The sequence below is a fragment of the Prionailurus bengalensis genome, chromosome C1 (genome assembly GCF_016509475.1).
Source record: "Prionailurus bengalensis isolate Pbe53 chromosome C1, Fcat_Pben_1.1_paternal_pri, whole genome shotgun sequence".
Lineage (NCBI taxonomy): Eukaryota > Metazoa > Chordata > Mammalia > Carnivora > Felidae > Prionailurus > Prionailurus bengalensis.
Window position 1 is genome coordinate 128,065,862 of NC_057345.1, and position 19,282 is coordinate 128,085,143.

Here is a 19,282-nt window from a genome sequence, read left to right on the forward strand (position 1 = left end):
CAGCTCCAGAGAGTGGGTCGTGTTTAGTCCCAGCCCATCCTGGGAATTTAGTCCAGATTGATGGTGTCATTTCCACATAGTGTTTCAAACTGGAAACTCTGAAGTAATTTTCCACTTCTTTCTTTTCCTCACCCCACACATCAGCAGCCATTAAACAGATAAGACCCATGTTTTTACCCACTCACTGGGCAAACATAGTTATCTCAAACTTTAAAGAGTACCATCATGTTAGCTATAATACTTGTTTTGAAATGTGAATTAATCCCAACACAACTCATATATTAGGTATCAATGTGAGCATAATGAGAAGTCTGTGCTTGCCTATGTCAGATTTCATGAGTGAAAACACAAGGTCAGTATGGACAACTGTACTCAGGTGAACTCAAAACACATACACCTCAAACATCTATGTTATAAGCCACGTTTGGTGGTATAATGTGCCTTCAGGTTTCAGACAGCCTTCCTTCTACCACTTCAAAATGATTTATAAACTGCAACTCTCTGACACCCATTTCCACAAAGAACAGTATATTTTTTGTAAGACAAAGTGCTGATAACAAGTCAGAGAAATCAAATACTGTATGACTTCTCTTCTATGCAAAATCTAAAAACCAAAACAAATGAACAAACAGTAAATCAGACCTATAAATACAGAGAACACACTGATGGCTGCCAGAGGGGAGAGGGTGGAGGGATGGGTAAAATAAGTGAAGGAGAATGGGAGGTACAGGCTTCCAGTTACAGAATGAATAAGTCACAAGGATGAAAGAGCACAGGGAATAAAGTCAACGGTATTGTGACAGCATTGCATGGTGACAGACAATAGCTACACTGTGGTGAGCATAGCATAGAGGTATCCAATTTCTATGCTGCATACCTGAAACTAATGCAACATCTGTGTGTCCACTATACTTCAATTAAAAAATACAATGTGACACTTATTATAGTATTATTTATGTACTTCTCAACTATTTGACATGTATCAAGCTATTCTACCTACATTTAAAAAAAATTAGGTTCTTTTTTTTATGTCACTGATGAAGTTTTTGACCTTTATGCTATTAACCCATTTTCCGCAAAACCTTGAGGTTTTTATTGCATAATTTTGCAAAGCATGGTGATTTTTAGGAAAGTATCTGTTATATTAGCAGAACAGCAGAACTGAATATTAGCACTATCTTTATAAAAAGTTAACCCTGAAGGACAACCACATGCAAATGTCCCAATATCTCCTACCTGCTGACAACAGAGCAATTTTACAAGAGGATTTTTGTTCGTACAACTGTGTAATAAAGAGCCCAGTGTGTCAAGGAACAGCATCAGTTATCCAGCCAAACTTTTCCATTTCCTTCCTGTGTTCAGAATCTCAGTAAAGGATAAATTCTTATTTTAAATTCAGAATTTATCAGGGCGCCTGGGTGGCTCAGTCGGTTGAGCGACCGACTTCGGCTCAGGTCATGATCTCACAGTTTGTGAGTTTGAGCCCCGCGTTGGGCTCTGTGCAGACAACACAGAGCCTGGAGCCTGCTTCTGGTTCTGTGTCTCCCTCTCTCTCTGCCCCTCCCCCACTCACGCTCTGTCTCTGTCTCAGAAATAAACATAAAAAAAATTAAAAAAAATTCAGAATTTACGGTTTTATTTTCCACATCAGTTGCATTCACCACACAGTTGCTTTGAGTGACTGTTTTACTTCTCACAGTGAGAGTAAGATGCTAAGAATGTGTAAGATGCACTGTGTGGCAGTGCTGATGATAAAAAAGACAAACGATTAAGCAAAAGTAGATGCAGTTATTAAATATGCCTAGTGGATTTTAGATTTCATGTTTATAATTATAGCTATCAAATATTTTCATATTGAAATTATTCAAGAAAAATAATTCTTTGCAAACATTAAACTCTTTAGTTTCTAACTACCACCCTCCCCTGCACTGTTTTTATAGCATGCTTTTTAACAATGGGGTGACTCCTTAGGAAGGCAGCTACTGCTTTATGGCAGAAGAGACAAGTTCATTAGTATTAATGATGACTAGAAAAAAATTTAATTGTTCCTTTGAACTATTTTTAACATTAACTTATGACTCAACATAAAAATACTTTTTTATTACTCAGTTATACTTTTAAAACCAAAATTACTATTTTTCACCAGTTTTGGTTTTCAATAACTCAGGTGACTAAAAGTTTTGGTTTTCAATAACTCAGGTGACTAAAAGTCACTGTCACCCTCAAGAAACAAAATAGTTATCTATTCTTTTATTTTTTATTAAAAAAATTTTTTTTAAGTTTACGTGAGAGAGAAAGAGAGGGTGGGGGAGGGGCAGACAAAGAGGGAGAAAGAATACCAAGCAGGCTCTGCACTGTCAGCGCAGATTCCGATGTGGGGCTTGAACTCCCCAATTGTGAGATCATGACCTGAGCCAAATGCTTAACCAAATGAGCCACCCAGGGACCCTAACAGGTATCCACTCCTTGAGAATATACCAGAATAAACTGCATACTCTAGAAAAGACTGTTAAGGGGCACGTGGGTGGCTCAGTCAGTTAAGCATCTGACTTCAGCTCAGGTCATGATCTCACAGTTTGTGAGTTCGAGCCCCACATCAGGCTCTGCACTGACAGTACAGAGTCAGCTTGGGATTCTTTCTCTCCCACTGTCTCTCTGCCCCTCTCCCACACACACTCTCTCTCTCAAAATAAATAAGCTTAAAAAAAAAAAATAGAGAAGATACTGTTGAGGAAAAAGCAATACTTTGAAACAAAGCATTTCCCAGTCTTCAACACATTTCAGTGACACTAAGGTTGTATTCTAAGTGTATTAAGGTTGTATTCTAAGTGAGCTATTCTAAGCTTTAGACTGGTATCATTAGGTTATCTCCGAGAAGCATGAAGACATAGGGGGAGCGTGAGCCCTAGAGTCAAGAGACCTTAGCCAAAACACCTGGTACTTTAAATTTCAATTTCCTCAACTGTAAAAATGAACAGACATAAAGAAAAAGTGTCTATACCTCATAGTGCTGCTGTGAGGATCAAGAGACGAAGTGCAAGTATGGCATTTTGCAGCTCAGAAGATAGTAATAGTTAATTATTACTGCTGCTATTGTTATGTTATAAGGAATACTATTAATATTGCTGTTATTTCCCTGTACATCAGACTGATGTATTGCATTCCAATGAGGATAAAAATTCACGATTGCCACCGAAAAGCTTGGCAAGCTAAAGAAAGGACAGTCACTATACTGAATTTTAATTACAGATTGTTTCTTAAATATTAAAAATAATACTTCACGTGCAATGAAAGTCTAGGAGTGTGTATTAGGGTCGGGGGGGGGGCGTGGCGACTTCCTTCCATGGCCTTTCATCTAAGAAATATACGCTACCAGTTAACAGAGGTAACTGAAGAGTATACTTCTCATCATTACTCACACAATCTATTCAATATATCCAAGATAATGATGGAATGTTAACAGCATAACCTTTGTATGAACAGTGGTTTTTACCTTTTATTTCACATTATTTTAGGGACCACATATTTAACACCCTCAAAGTGCTTTTACTAGGGCGCCTGGTTGGCTTAGTAGGCTAAGCATCCAACTCTTGATTTCGGCTCAGGTCATGATCTCGTGGTTCTTGAGTTCCAGCCCTGCATGAGGCTCTGCTGCTGACAGCAGCGAGGCTGCTTGGGGTTCTCTCTCTTTCTCCTTCTCTCTGCTCCTCCTCTGCTTGTGCTCTCTCTCAAAATAAATAAACTTGAAAAAAAAAAGTGCTTTTATCAAATCAGCCTGTCATATTAAAGGCTTAAAATATGTTAAGAATTCCTATATCTTAATATATGCTGATTGTTACTTAATAGTAATAGGGATAAACCTGGGAGTTGGTGAGCGCTAGGTGATGATCACAATTATAATTTTAGATAGTTATCAGCTCATCTTTCAAAACTATTCCCATCTTATTCCTATTACTCCCTTCTCCTCTTCCTCCAAAATCAATAATGGTGAAAAAACCCACTATTTTAAACTTTTCTTTTTGCATATTTACATATTCTTATATCAACAAACCTAAAAATCTGAATATGAAAGGCTTATAGCAAAACTGGCAACAAATTTGTTAGCTTTCTGGTTGTCAGAAATAATTTGTTGAATCTTACTAATACATTACTCAATGAGAAGTGTGCCCCACAAGATCTACATAACTACCCATATTCAAATTAATAATTTTTAAATCTTGGGAAAGGTGTAATAAAAGATTAGTTAAAAAAAAAAAGGGCCTTTTAAGTAGCTACACACTAGTTCTTTAAGTAATGCACCAACATAAAGTGCATCAATGATGTAAATTAAATATACAATTCGTTGAGGCAAAGAATTCAAAATTCCCAAACATGAGAAACCATATATTTACCAGTTAACTCAAAATAGCACCCCCAAAGCATAAATTATCTAGGTAGTTTTAAAAATAACGAACTACCTTTTGATAATAAAAATGTGTATTCCAATTCTGGGGTAGGTACAACTTGGTTTATATGTCGAGTAACTTCAATTTTAATGAATTAGTACTATCACTCAGTCTCAGACTTTTATATTTCCCAGGCAAATGGAAATAAAGATGTTTATTAAAGAAGGGTCTGAGCTGTAAAGAATGGAGTAAGACTAGCATACAGAAAACAATTTATGAAATCATGTGGCTAGTTAGTGGGGAGCCAAGTTTCTACACTCTCTGGCTCTCTATTACACCCAGCTGCCCATAGGTGCTTTGTAAAAGTTAATGGTTTAAATTATTTACTTTGTTAACACATTTGTCTTCACCAAAACCCCAAGAATAAGTTCAAAATATACATGGTAAAAAATTAAGCCACTACTCAATATGGCACAGACCAATGGTTCTCAAACTACTACGTGGGCTCTCTTTCATGGTATAAACGATGTCAGGGACTCACTTTAATCACTTTTATCATATTACTTAAAAAACTTCAAATATAAAAGTAGTATGAATGCTATATGCTTATAGCCCTTAACTATTTTAAGTTTAGTTTAAATTCCAGGTAGTTAACATACAGTGTAATATTAGTTTCAGGTGTACAATATAGTAATTCAACACTTCCCTACATCATTCAGTGCTCATCACAAGTACACTCCTTAATCCCCATCATCTACTTAACACACCCCCCACCCACATCCCCTTGGGTAACTATCAGTTTTCTATAGTTAAGAGTCTGTTTCTTGTGGGGCACCTGGCTGGCTTAGTCGGTACAGGAACTCTTGATCTCAGGGTTGTGAGTTCAAGCTCCCTGTTGGGCACTGGGCCTACTTTAAAAAAAAAAAAAAAGTTTGTTTCTTGGTTTGCTCCCCCTTCTCCTTTGCTTATTTATTTTGTTTCTTAAATTCCACATATGAGTGAAATTGTATGGTATCTGTCTTTCTCTGACTTATTTCCCTCTAGTTCCATCCATGTCATTGCAAATGGTGAGATTTCATTCTTTTTTTAATGGCTGAGTAATATTCCATTGTCTGTATAATATGTGTGTGTGTGTGTGTATACACACACATACAATACACACACACGCATACCACATCTTCTCTATCCACTCATTAATTGATGGACAATTGGGCTGCTTCCATATCTTGGCTATTGTAGATAATGCTGCTATAAACATTGGAGTACATATATCCTTTGAATTAGTATTTTGTATTCTTTGGGTAAATACCTACTAATGTGATTGCCGAATCCTAGGGTAGTTCTATTTTTAACTTTCTGATGAACTTCCACACTGTTTTCCACTGTGTATAGACCTTAACTTTATTTTTATTTATTTGTGGGGGGGGGGGTACCAAATTACAGTCTTTGAAAGAATGGTACAAATGAAAAATGTTAAGTAGATGTTAAGAAAGATATACAACTTATAGGTAATCGCAACATGGATGTACTGCCTCAGTGACCAGGGAAGTCACCTTTGCAGCTATGAGATACAGCCCTTAACTTTAAATCAAAATGAACTTTGAAACAAAATGAAAACAAATACTAAAAATAACAAAATTCAGATAACAATATTAAAGTCTGCTAAAACTAAATTACTGACATTTGGTTTACTGTGTAGAGCTATAGTCTCAGATCCAGTTCTATATTTAATCTGTTTCTATACTTTTACTTTATTATCAGTAATGTCAAAAATGTCTGCTCACCATTACATAAAATGGTAAGTTTGAGGTTGGTTCTGGACAATTAGACCCCATAATTAACCAAAAATTTGCAAACAGGAATCCAAGAATGACAATTTAAATAAAGTATCAGTTGATAATTTTATGAAACTATCTTATTCATGTGAAAGTTAATAATGCAGCATTGTTAATTGAAATCTGAATCAAACAGGTATCTAGTATGGTAATTACCAGAACTGGAAATAGAAACATTTTTCCTTGCAATGGGAACTATTATACTGTTAGTGATCTGCTGCTCCTATATAGACAAAAATAGGATTCCATAAATCTGCTTGAATGGCATAGGCTTTTTTTTTTTTTAATTTTAAGAAAGTTTTTAAATTTATTTTTGAGAGACAGAGCGTGAGCAGGGGGAGGGGCAGAGAGAGAGACACACACAAAATCCGAAGCAGACTCCAGGCTCTGAGCTGTCAGCACAGAGCCTGATGTGGGTCTCGAACTCACGAACCATGAGATCATGACCTGAGCAGAAATTGGACGCTTAACCAACTGAGTCACCCAGGCACCCCAAGTCCACAACAGAAAAGTTCAGGATGCCTCTTAACTATCAAGTACCACCTAGTAATCCAACTTGTTCTCAGCATATGTAGCTATTCAAAACTACAGTGAAATCATCATTAGTAAAGAACACGGATATCATCTGGCTTCAGCTGGCATGAACACAACTGTAAATATGACAGTAAATGCTACATGAAAAGTTCTGAATTCACACAGCAGTTATGCTATAAGTTAGCCTTTAAAATGATATGGAAAAATACCCTTATATAACTTTAAGATAATCATCAAAAATAAAAAAACTGAAGTTAAAAAAAATAAAAAAATCTTCCAGCCTTCTGAGAGCATATCTATGGACCTTAAAGAAAAGAAAAACCAATCAATGAGGACCATGAAGGACATGGGCTTAAGCTAAGTGACAAAGACAGAGGATTTAATGAATAAAAGTGAAACTTTAAAATATGAGAAAGAGAGGCCATCGCAGATACAGAGAATCTGCCCAATATGAAGAGTGTATATGGGGAAGTAGTGGGAAGTAACACTGTAGTGAGGGAATCAACAGGCAGAATTAACATAGCATATGGTTGGAAACAGGAAGCCATTTAATATTTTGGATAAAAATACCACTGGAAAATAAACCTCTGGCAAGTATAGATTTCAGGAAAGAGCAAAAAGAATTTGTATGTCTCAATAAAAACTAGTTTAGGGGCACCTGGATGGCTCAGTCCGTTAAGCGTCCAACTTCAGCTCAGGTCATGATCTCGTGGTTCACGAGTTCGAGCTCGTGTTGGGCTCTGTGCTGACAGCTCAGAGCCTGGAGGCTGCTTTGGATTCTCTGTCTCCCTCTCTCTCTGCCCCTCCCCAGCTCGTACTCTGTCTCTTCTCTCTCTTAAAAAAAATGAAACATTAAAAAAATTTTTTTAATAAAAAAACTAATTTAATAAATTATTGGACTTTTGTTCCAACCCAACTAACATGTGGCAGAAATTACAAAGAAGAACACTAAAAAGATGCCAAAAAAAAAAAAAAAAAAAAAGGCCAAATGCCTTGGAAAATTCATTCAGAGAGACAAAAAGAAGACTTTCCTCTCAAAACAATTTTATTTTTTGAAGTTTAGTTATTTATTTTGAGAGAGAGACAAAAACAGGGGAGGGGCAGAGAGAGAGAGAGAGAGAGAGAGAGAGAGAGAGAATCCCAAGGAAGCTCTGCACTGTCAGCACAGAGCCCAATGTGGGGCTCGAACTCACAAACTGTGAGATCGTGACCTGAGCTGAAACCAAGAATCAGACGCTTAACCAACTAAGTCACTCAGGTGCTCCATCCTCCCAAAAAAATTTTAGTAAAATTTTGGACAGAAAGTCCTCGGGACCTTAAGGTTTTTGGAGAATGGTATAACAATAATATGTGAGTATAATTAGACCACAGCAAGTTATAAAAATTATCTTATGTTAATGTCAAATAGAGTAATTTCTTTTTATTGTTATTTAATAAAAATCACACTATAGATTCTTGTTTTACAGAAGTGCCAGCTCACCAAAGATCTCAAAGATAAGTGCATGAGAGCTACCTTAATCTTTGCTCTCACAATGGAGCCAATGAATACTTATTTCACTTATTTGTATTTTTAAAAAAAGTTTATTTACTTATTTTTTTCTTTTTTTTTAAAAGTCTATTGCCAATTCTTTTTTTTTTTCCCAACGTTTTTTATTTATTTTTGGGACAGAGAGAGACAGAGCATGAACGGGGGAAGGGCAGAGAGAGAGGGAGACACAGAATCGGAAACAGGCTCCAGGCTCCGAGCCATCAGCCCAGAGCCTGACGCGGGGCTCGAACTCCCGGACCGCGAGATCGTGACCTGGCTGAAGTCGGACGCTTAACCGACTGCGCCACCCAGGCGCCCCCAATTTTTTTTTTTTTTTGACATTTATTTATTTTTGAGACAGAGAGAGACAGAGCATGAACGGGGGAGGGTCAGAGAGAGGGAGACACAGAATCTGAAATAGGCTCCAGGCTCTGAGCTGTCAGCACAGAGTCCAATGCGGGGCTCGAACTCACAGACCGCGAGATCATGACCTGAGCTGAAACCGGACGCTTAACCGACCGAGCCACCCAGGCGCCCCTATTTACTTATTTTGAGAGAGACAGAGAGAGCACGAATGGGGGACGGGCAGAAAGAGAGAGAGAAAGAGAGAATCCCAAGCAGGCTCCACATTGTCAGTGCAGAGCCCGACAAGGAGCTCAAACTCATGAGCTGTGAGATCATGACCTGAGACAAAGTTGGACACTTAACCAACTGAGCTACCCAGGTGCCCCTACATACTCATTTTATTTTTTTTGAATACTCATTTTAAATGAAATAGTTTGTATAAGCCTAGCAAGTACACATAATTTTTAGGAAAAGGATTTTGAAGGATGAAGAACAAAACCAACACATCTATTTCCTAAAAAAGTTCTGAAAGTTCTTTAGAATTCATATTACAACTTCACTTGATTTATTATTCATGTAAAGAGCAGGTAATTTTCAAAGTAAAATTTTTCTGTTTGTGATTTTCTTCTTTAAAAATTAGCACTTTTGATTGAAGATCATACTGGCTGTCTGTCAGAAATGACACGTGACTTAGGGGTGCCCAGGGTGGCTCAGTCGGTTGAGCATCCGACTTCGAATCAGGTCATAATCTCATGGTCCGTGGGTTTGAGCCCAGTGTCGGGTTCTGTGCTGACAGCTTGAAGCCTGAAACTTGCTTCGGATTCTGGGTCTCCCTCTCTCTCTGCCCCTCCCTGACTCACATTCTGTCTCTCTTGCTCTCAAAAATAAACATTAAAAAAAATTAGAAATGACATGCTGTCTTAGACTTCTATAACTAAGAAAGATCAGAATTTCTGTACTGAGAAGTACAATCTATAGTCACATAAAAAAAGCTGACTGACCTATCAGGGACATGAAATCATGTTCCTAAAAAAAATGATCGATCAACCACACAAATTAAAAACTTATCATTTTTACATGGATGGACCTAGAGGAGTATTATGCTAAGTGAAAAAAGTCAGGGAAAGACAAATACCATGATTGTACTTCTATGTGGAATCTAAAAAAAAAAAACCCAAATGAACAAATAAATGAACAAAAGAAGCAGAAAAAGACCCATAGACATAGAGAACAAACTGGTAGCTGTCAGAGTGGGTGGAGAGATGGGAGGATGGGTAAAAAATGGTGAAGGGCAGAAGGAGATACAGGCTTCCAGTTATGGAATGACTAAGGGACGGAGATGAAAGCCACAGTGTAAGGAATATAGTCAATGATACTGTCAGCATAGCGTTCTGTATAGAGATGTTGAGTCACCATGTTGTACACCTGAAACTAATGTAACATTGTATGTCAACTATACTTCAATAAAAAAAAAAAACAACTCATCATTTTTTACCACACAGAGTCTTAGTCATGAGAATTTTCCTCTTTCACGAGGTAGCAAAAGTTATTAACACATTTACTCTTAATTACTCAGGCTAGACACCTTAACATAAGAGTAGTGCCAAAAGCTAAATAATTATAACCAAAGTACCACATGTTAAGCCTATTGTATAAAATTGGCTCCATTTACTTGCCTATAACCAGCCAAAGGCTTTATAATTTGCAATAGCTCTATTATGAAATCATTTTTTCCCACACATTACTAATTATATAAAGCCTATTTTTTAGGGGGCAGGAAAGTAAAAATAGATACCGTGCTTTGCTTAAAAAAAAAAAATCCAAGTCACAACTGAACTGTTAAGCTGAATTACATCTAGATCTTGACTGAGTTCCACTTTAGGATTATGAAATCCAGACTACATTATCTAAATTCTTGCCTTGTCTAAAAAAAAGATCATCCTTACACTATATCATTTAAATGAAAGTCTTTCTTTAATTTATATGAGGACATAGTAGCTCTGCTAGCTATTAGGCTTTGGTTGACCTCTGATATGGTTAACTGCTGTTCATCAAGTCCCAGAAGTTTGAAAAGATCCAAAATAATAAGAAATAACTATTCATGGACTATTTGAATGTGTTTACTTCTAAAGACATCAAATGAATCCATTGTCCTTTTGTCATTATAACGTCTCTTAGTGACTACTAAGGGTAAATGGGATTTTCAAAAGATTTTCAGACTAGAATATTTTCTTCAGGAATGTAACACTAAGGTTATTAATGCAATTTAGTGGAAACACATATTCTATATAAAACTGTCAGCTCCATTTATTAGTTTTCAGAAACCAATTTAATATGTAAAAGACAAAAGCCATCAAGGTTATCTGTTGATTTTAAGTTGACTTTTTCCCAGTATTTTCCAGTGTATTAAATATAATTTAGCATATATGTCTACGGTTTGCAGGGTCTCTATTCAGAGAAGATTCTCTGTGTAAAATTCATTTCTAGGGACTAAGCTTACTTATGTCCCACTTCATAGGATACAGTCTGACCTTAAAAAGCTAGCTGAATATGTACCCCACAAGCATACACTCTTACAGTCTATGAGATGAAATCAGCAAACCTAATCACCAAAAGATACAGATAAAAGAGATGGAAGTCTCTAGGGAGCAGGACTGGGAGACAGGGTGAGGTGGGGCTACTGTACCAGTACTATAAATACTACTGAGTTCCTCAGTGAATTGATGTAATTAACAGCACTGGAGTTTTTAAAGCAGACTGCAGATATTGCTGATATAATAAAATTAAATTTGGTAAATAAATCGCTAAACCGACACCAGTTACTGAACATCCAGTACATGTAAAACACTATGCCAGAGGAGTCAGGGAGGGCCCAAGCATAAATTAGGATGTTAAATTAGATTGTTTTTTAGTTTCTTTCTAGTTCTAAAATTATGGATAATTCTATCTATATTCACTCATCTTTGAAAGTTTACATCTAAAGAACAGAGATAAAAAATCAATAGAAAAATATAACATTTGTGCCTATACTCTGTCACTGAAAATACTGCCCATTTTCCAAGTCTTCTTTAATCATTATCATGCAAATAAAATTCTGATTGATCAAAACATACAAACAAAATGAGCCACATTACCAGCTATTATTACTTTAGAACTATAGCATGTACAACCCCTACACTATCTCTATATCCTGCTTCTTGCAAACTGAACAAAACAATGCATTTCTACAGGAACTCTGAGCCAGACAGCAAGAGCTGGGGGGTTGGGAGTTGGCGGGGTGTGGGTTGATTTTACTTTTTTTTTTTTTTTAACCGTTTTGGTGTCAAAATTAAAAGTTGTAACATGTTATGACATTTGAATTACTTCCTTTGGGGGAATCATTTGCAAAACTACATTCTTTTATTTTATATGCTTTTATTTTTCAGTTAGGAAACTTGTTGCTTAATATGCAAATCTCAAACTGGGGGAGGGAGGGAGGAAAAGAAGCTCAACAAACACAACAAAATAAAGTTGCTTTGCTATGTTGAGGCTGCCAGGCTTTTTGTTACTCCACTTGAAAGTAAATGTGACTTGTCTGTAGAGAGTGCTGCTTCAGCAGTTCCAAATGAATTTCAAGCCTGTGCTCCATATTTTCTCTTTTGTAAGTTTAATGTATTCAGCAATACTGAACTGACAATTTAAATAACTACATTTTTAAACAAACGAAGCATTGATGTTAATGTATGAAAATGGTCCAAACCCCTGGGAGTCTTGGTTCCCACCATTGTTTATTCTGACAACAGGATATAATTGCTTACTTACTTGGCAGCAAATTTAACCATCTGCTTGCTTGCATGGTCTCCCACCGCCACGAGCGCCTGGACGTTAAACTGCTGCTGACGTAGGACTAAGAAACATTGCTTCCCTGAATAAGAGAGAAAGAACACAAGTGTATTAAGGACATGCTACTTCAGGTTTTACAAAGAAGAAAAATGTTTTACTTTAAAATTGAGCCAAAATTTACAACACACATTAGACACAAACACACATATCCGGCTTCCACAGCCAAAATACTCATACTGTTGACAAGCTTTAAAGAAACCCAAGTTCCCACTAGAGTAACAAAAATGCTTTAACGTGTTTGTTATAAGAATGTAGGCAAATCACCAATTTCAAAAAAATTGTATAATTAGAAAATTACTTTATCATGGCACTGATTAAACAAATTTGAAGTAACTTCAGATCACTCAACATTCATTCAATGAGTGTATTCTACAGGCAAAGGCACTCTGCTAACCTCTATAGGATCTTCAACGATGCAGCCACAGAAGTGCTAATCAAGTGTTTAGTAAAGAGAACACAAGCACTCTGTGGGGGTGGTCCATTTTACTTCCTTCCAAGCATTTAGGATGACAAGCTAGTTTCTTCCATGTTCTATTTTCCTTTATCATCTTCCTTATCCTTCATCCTTTATAAATATGTCCACATTTCTTCACAGCAAGTAACTTACTTTGTCTATAAAAGATCATTCTCTTTATGCTCTATAACCAGTTTTATTTTCACCTATTCTGGGCTTGTGATCCCCCCTCCTTTCATAAGAAACAGCCTTTCCTTATTCTTAACTTTTTGAAAAACATTACTCATAATAGATTCAACGACTATTTATCCTGGTGACATCTCTTTCCTCCAAAGCAGATTCTTTGATCAAGTTTTGGGAAATTACTTCCTCATAGAACAAGTCTTTTCAAGATCACTTTTCTCATCAGGTTGTTTTATAAAAACATCAGAAGAATTCAGTTTTTAAACTAAGAATGATCCTTGCAAAAAAAAAAAAAAAAAGAAAAGCAGGTTTATAGTTATTACTTTCAACATTCAACATACTGTATTTTGAAATGCGTATCAGATAACAATCATGAGTCTAAAACAAAACAAAACAGAACTAGACAGGTTGCAAACAAAGTGCAAACATAGACATAATCTATGGACTTCCGAGTAATATGACTGACATGTTTTACCACTAAATAGACCCTCATTCTCCCTTTCTTTTGGAGTATGATCCAGTCATAAAGTAAAACCTTAAGAAGAAAGTTACACATACTAAACACATTCAAGAGGATTTTAAGATGCTGAATGGATAAAGATTGTTACCATAGAGAAATCTGCAGATGGACCAAAATGACATTATCCAGGAACTATTGGAACAGAATGTGAAATTCTGAACAGAGTATAGTGTGAAATGGAAGGGAATGTGATTTAATAAGTTTTTTAGCTGCTCTCATGGTGCAGACAGGCAGCACAGTCCTAGCTGCACTACAAAGCCAAGCTGCAATGAACTCCAATGCTACACAAAGGACCTTGAGAGAGAATAGAGCTCTACAGGACTTACAAAGAGTTAGCACATGAAAATGTCTCAGGGTCAGCACTAGGGGGTAACACTTAGTGTAAGGGCTGGTAAAGTGTAAAAGCTTGCAAATCAAAAGACCTAGGATGGTATCCTATCACTTCCTGTGAAGGGGCCTGTGGGAAAATTATTAAATTACTTTATGCCTGTTTTTCATCTGCAAAATGGAGAAAATAATATAGTACTCACGGGGTTTTCTCAAGTATTCTCCTGTAATATTGAGGATTACATAAGTAATATGTTTAGAGTTGTGACACAACCAATTAATGTTAAGTATGAATAAATGTAATTAATGTTAGTTATTATTACAGCACCACTGCCACTGGCTCCTTGAGGATTGATTACCATTTCCTATTTTGAATCTGGATTATAATGTGTAACAACCATGCCAGGTACTGGGAACACAAAAAAATTACTTGACAGACAATCATGATAGACTATCATGTAAAGAAAGTTATAAAACCATAAAAAGTATAATCCCAATTTTGTTTGTCTAAGAAGTATATTAAAATCGACTGTGTAGGGAAGAAAACACCAAAATATGAAATTGATTGAATACAGAAAACACACCAGAATGGGGCTACTAACAGATGTGAAATTGTAAGAAATTATGCTGTTCTTTATATTTTTTTCCTGAACTTTCTACAATAAGCATGTACTACTTTTCCAATGAGAAAAAATGAGAGAGGTAGGTAAAAAGAAAGGTAAAGGATGAAAGGAAATCTTTAATACAAATACTTCGTAGAACCTGGGAGTTTTAGCAGGCTAAGTATAGAAGCAAATGCACTCCCTGAGATTTGACATGATTGCTAGGGAAAACAAATCAAGAAATGAATGATTATGAGTGGAGTGAAGATTGCTCACTGTCTTCTTTTAATGTTTAATGTGTTTATTGTATGTATTTCTAAAAATTAAACTTCTTACTTAAAAAGGAAACAGATAGAAAGGGGACGTGAAGTAGTAAGACCCGCACCATGAACATATTATACAAACCTACAAGTAAAAATGTACCAGCACAAAAACAGCCAGATCAATGAAGCAGAACAAACCCAAAATATACCGTATTAGAGAAATTTTAATTCCAGATGGCATTGAGGAAATAAAAACAAATGAATAAACACGGAGTAAAAAATGAAATTGAGTATCAAACTGTACAAAGGGGGAGGGGAAACTTTTCTAAGTTTAAAAATTATAGAATATCTATACACAAAAATTGAAACACTGGGAAAAATTATTTGCTGACTTATAGCCTATATGAATTAACATCATTACTAAAGATCATAAAGATTTATGAGTAAAGGACATTGAAATTCCAACAAGAAAATGGGCAATAAACTAGAACAAATCATTTGAAAGAAAAAGAGAAAAACCTTAGTAAACGTGAGGAAAAAATGAAATGAAGGTAATGCAAGTGGAAGCAAACAATGATGACACATAATTTACCTCTCAAAGTAGGAGAGATTTAAAAATATGTAATATCTAATGCTTCAGAGATTTAAATGAAAACCTTTCCTTCATAATTTGCTCATGGCAAGGTAAACTTGCACATGCTTTTGGAGAACCATCTGGCAGTGGGCATTAAAAGGCTTAAAAACATCTCTTTGCTTCAAGAAATTTATTTCTTAGAATATATGATAAGAAAATTGGGTATGTAAAGGCTTGTAGTGACAAAGATGTTCATAGCAGTATTATTTCTATAAAAGCACTGAAACTCTATTATCACTCGCTTCATATTTAGGCAGTCTTTACTAGTGGAATGATCTACATGCAACTCTAATGCTATCTATGGTTTCCAGGTTTTCAGTTTTCTAAGCACCTTCAAATACTAGAACCTTGATTATCCACTGAAAAAAATTAAGACTCAAAAAATACTGGCTATCTGGTAAGTAGACCTGTCTGCTCAGACTACTTCCACCAAGTACTTTTGAGAACAAGTTCTCGCCAGTGAGTAAACAAAATTGTTCCTTCTTTAGCTCTGATTGGTGACACACTACATGGCATGCTTTGCTCCACGTTTTGCAAGGCACTATCTTATAGACACTGGTGAGTGACAACAGGAGCAGCATGTGAACTGACATCCCTTTTATGTAATGAAGAAAAAAAAGAATACACCTATGCTTATAAATGCATTTTTTCCCTGGAAGGGTATACAAGAAAAAACAGTGGACATTTCTGGGGGAAGAGATTGTAATGAGATGGAGAAGCTAGAATTGTGAATTCTAATTTTTCTTTTACATCTTTCTGTACTTTTGGAATTTTAATTTTTACTATACCCATATATTACTTTTTATTCTAAGAAGCAAGTATGTGACTTCTCACTTCAGCAGAAAGTTCTAAGTTAGCATTGGAACTTTATAGGACAGGTTAATCAACTGCTAAATATTATTCATCTTTCTTCTTGGAACCCTTCAACCAAGAAACAGTTTATAGAAAGGAAAATAAAGACTATGTTCAAAATAGCTAAATGAATGCACTACTTATAGATACCTTAAATTTAGCTCCGTAACAGTTAAGAATTTGTGTTGCAATTTGATTAAGTTTTTAGAAGAGGCAGTTTATTTCTTAAGTTTACACAAATGTAAAGTTTGATATCCTTTATAGCACCAGTTGCATTTTTTAGTTCTAAGCTGAACAATAAACATGGTCACAGTCAGGACAAAAAGGCTTACTCTCATCTCCATTACAGTGATGGCTCAGTAATAGAGTGTGCTTTTTTTTTTAAATTAAAAAAATTTTTAAATGTTTTATTTTTGAGAGAGACAGACCGACAGAGGGTGAGTGGGGGGAGGGGCACAGAGACAGAGTTTGAAGCAGGCTCTAAGCTCCATGCTATCAGCACACAGGCCGACTCAGGACTTGAACTCACTAACTGTGAGATCATGACGTAAGCTGAAGTCAGATGTTTAACCGACTGAGCCACCCAATAAAATGTGCTACTGTGGAAGAACTAGGTGTAAAGCAATCTTTTGTTTTCATCTCTTCCTACTGTCTTTTAGCTTGCCAAGCTCCTGAACTCATTATTTAGATAATTAACTAATACCCAACAGTAATTATTTTCCTTCATCATTTATGTTGATCTGTTACTGAATAAAACAGCAAAAACCTAAATGTTTTAAAGTACTTTCCATTTGCTATTTCCTCTGAAATATTCTTGTATGAAGAGAAGCTGAGGTTCTAAACTACATAATTACCAAAATAAACTAGCTATTTTGGAAGTATAAGCAAGTTTTTAGGAAGAAAAGTATTGAAAGAGAATTATTTTGTGCTAAATGACTTAAATGTAGTATATTTAAAATTTGAAAGGAGCCACAGATACTTCAGTTACTCTTTCAAGATGTAGGCTTAAGCTCATAAGCTTTCACAATCAAAAGAAACAAATTTTTATCATATCATTAAGAGTTAAAAATTTCTCCTTGCTCCTATATAAACCACTTGATTTTAGGGATGTGATAAACCTACTATAAGAAATCTGATTTAACTTTTTAAAATGTATGAAACACTATCCTTAAATTTAAGGATATTTGTTGTTAACCGTTTTTGTTTTGTTGTTTTTTTGCATAACAGGATTCTAGTTGTCATACTTCTGACACTATGATTTTGACACTTCCATTTCCTTATTTGTGGTTTTACAGAGCTTTGCTCTACTTGAAACTGCCAGCGTGCGTTGTTTCTCCAAGTCCAGTTTTAATGTGTTACTACTCCTGGAGTTACAGCACTTGAATGCTTCCAAGTAAAAATCATATTTACTGACAATTTTTCCTATAAAAGGAAGAAGGGAGTAGAGGCAATCAGGGTTTTGCAAATTCAAAACATAAGATTTTGTTTCTTTAGATAATCTACTTTGGCAGAAATGAAAAACTGACAATCACTACTGGCAACAATATAGAGAAAGTGGTACTGTCACACACTCATGGGGAGTATAACTGAGCACAGCTTTTTTGGGTGTAATCTGGTATAAGAAAATTTAAGTATGCATAAATATACCCTTCAACCCAGCAATTTCACTTCCAGATACCTATAATGGATAAATACTGCCTTATGTAGATCCGTAACTAGTATCAAGGGAAGATCTTCAAGAAACACTGTTAACTGAAAACAAAAATGTTGCAAAATAACATGTAAAATATGTCTTCTGTGTAAAATAAGACAAGTTAAAAGTCACACATAAAAAAAAAAACCTGTATATATGTATGTGTACATATGTGCATTAAAAAAGATTTTTAGAAAGACAATGAACAATAAGAATTAATAGAAAAGGCTGGGGCAGAGGATAGCATATAGAGAAGACAAAAGGGAATATTATTGCTGTATTCTCTGAAAAATTCATGTGAAAATATGTATGTATTATTTAGGTAATTTCTAATTTAAACACAGGCACACACACACCCCCATATATATATATACATATACTTAAAAACAAAATAATAGGGTTTTCTAATAACAAATTATGAAAACTAGATTAATGTAAAATTCCAAGGGAAAAAAAAACCCATGAAAATTAACCTAGTACTATATTGAAAGAATACTACCCACACCTTTGCCAAATTCCATTTATTCCAAGAATCCAAAAATGGTTCAACATTAAGAAATCCACTACTGTAAATCATTACAATTACAAAGAACTGATTCTTGTTAATTGTGGCAGTTATGTTCTATAAAGTCACCAGGAACAATGAATTTGCAAATATTGAACCACCACTGCTCCTAGGGGAAATATAAGGTTAGGTTCCCGTGAGACTCTGGTCACAATATTTTCATCAGTCCATCAATACATAACCTTGTGTGTGTTTCTGTTTAAAGACACACTACTTAATATACACTGTTGATTCATTAATATTGAACTTAACGGCCAACAGCACTATAACTCATGCTTGAATGAAGCTTCTCTAACACTTATATTTTCTCAGTAAGGCACAAGCCTTCTTGCACTTAGGAACACTGGAAAACACTTCAGCACTATGCTTGGTGGCCACTGTAAATAGCCATATCACCAACAAAAAGCACACAACTGTGAAGAACATGGCCTTAAATAGATTGTGAAGAGAGATGATACAAGAAGGCAGAGCTTCACTGTTTGACCTCAGCTGGGAACATGTGCGTTGGGTGACTCAAGTTTTTTGCCTCTCTGCACATGAGTATGTCTGACATGTCTGTGAATGACAGTGAAAGTGCTGCAGGTATTGATTTTGGGGGTTACAAATACATTTTAGCAAGCAGAATTTGCAAATACACAATCCATGAATAAAGAGGATCAGCTGCATTTTAATTTTTTATT

The 19,282-nt window shown here is 35.6% G+C and overlaps 1 protein-coding gene across 3 annotated transcripts in view; it reads right to left on the reverse strand.

Moving 5' to 3' along the window:
• DARS1 (aspartyl-tRNA synthetase 1) overlaps nt 1-19,282 on the reverse strand; it is a 64,551-nt gene that overhangs the window by 35,679 nt on the left and 9,590 nt on the right. For all 3 annotated transcript variants that reach the window (XM_043573323.1, XM_043573322.1, XM_043573324.1), the window contains one exon: nt 12,429-12,531. In XM_043573323.1, the coding sequence (XP_043429258.1) occupies nt 12,429-12,531 (103 nt within the window). The remainder of the gene's footprint in view (nt 1-12,428; nt 12,532-19,282) is intronic.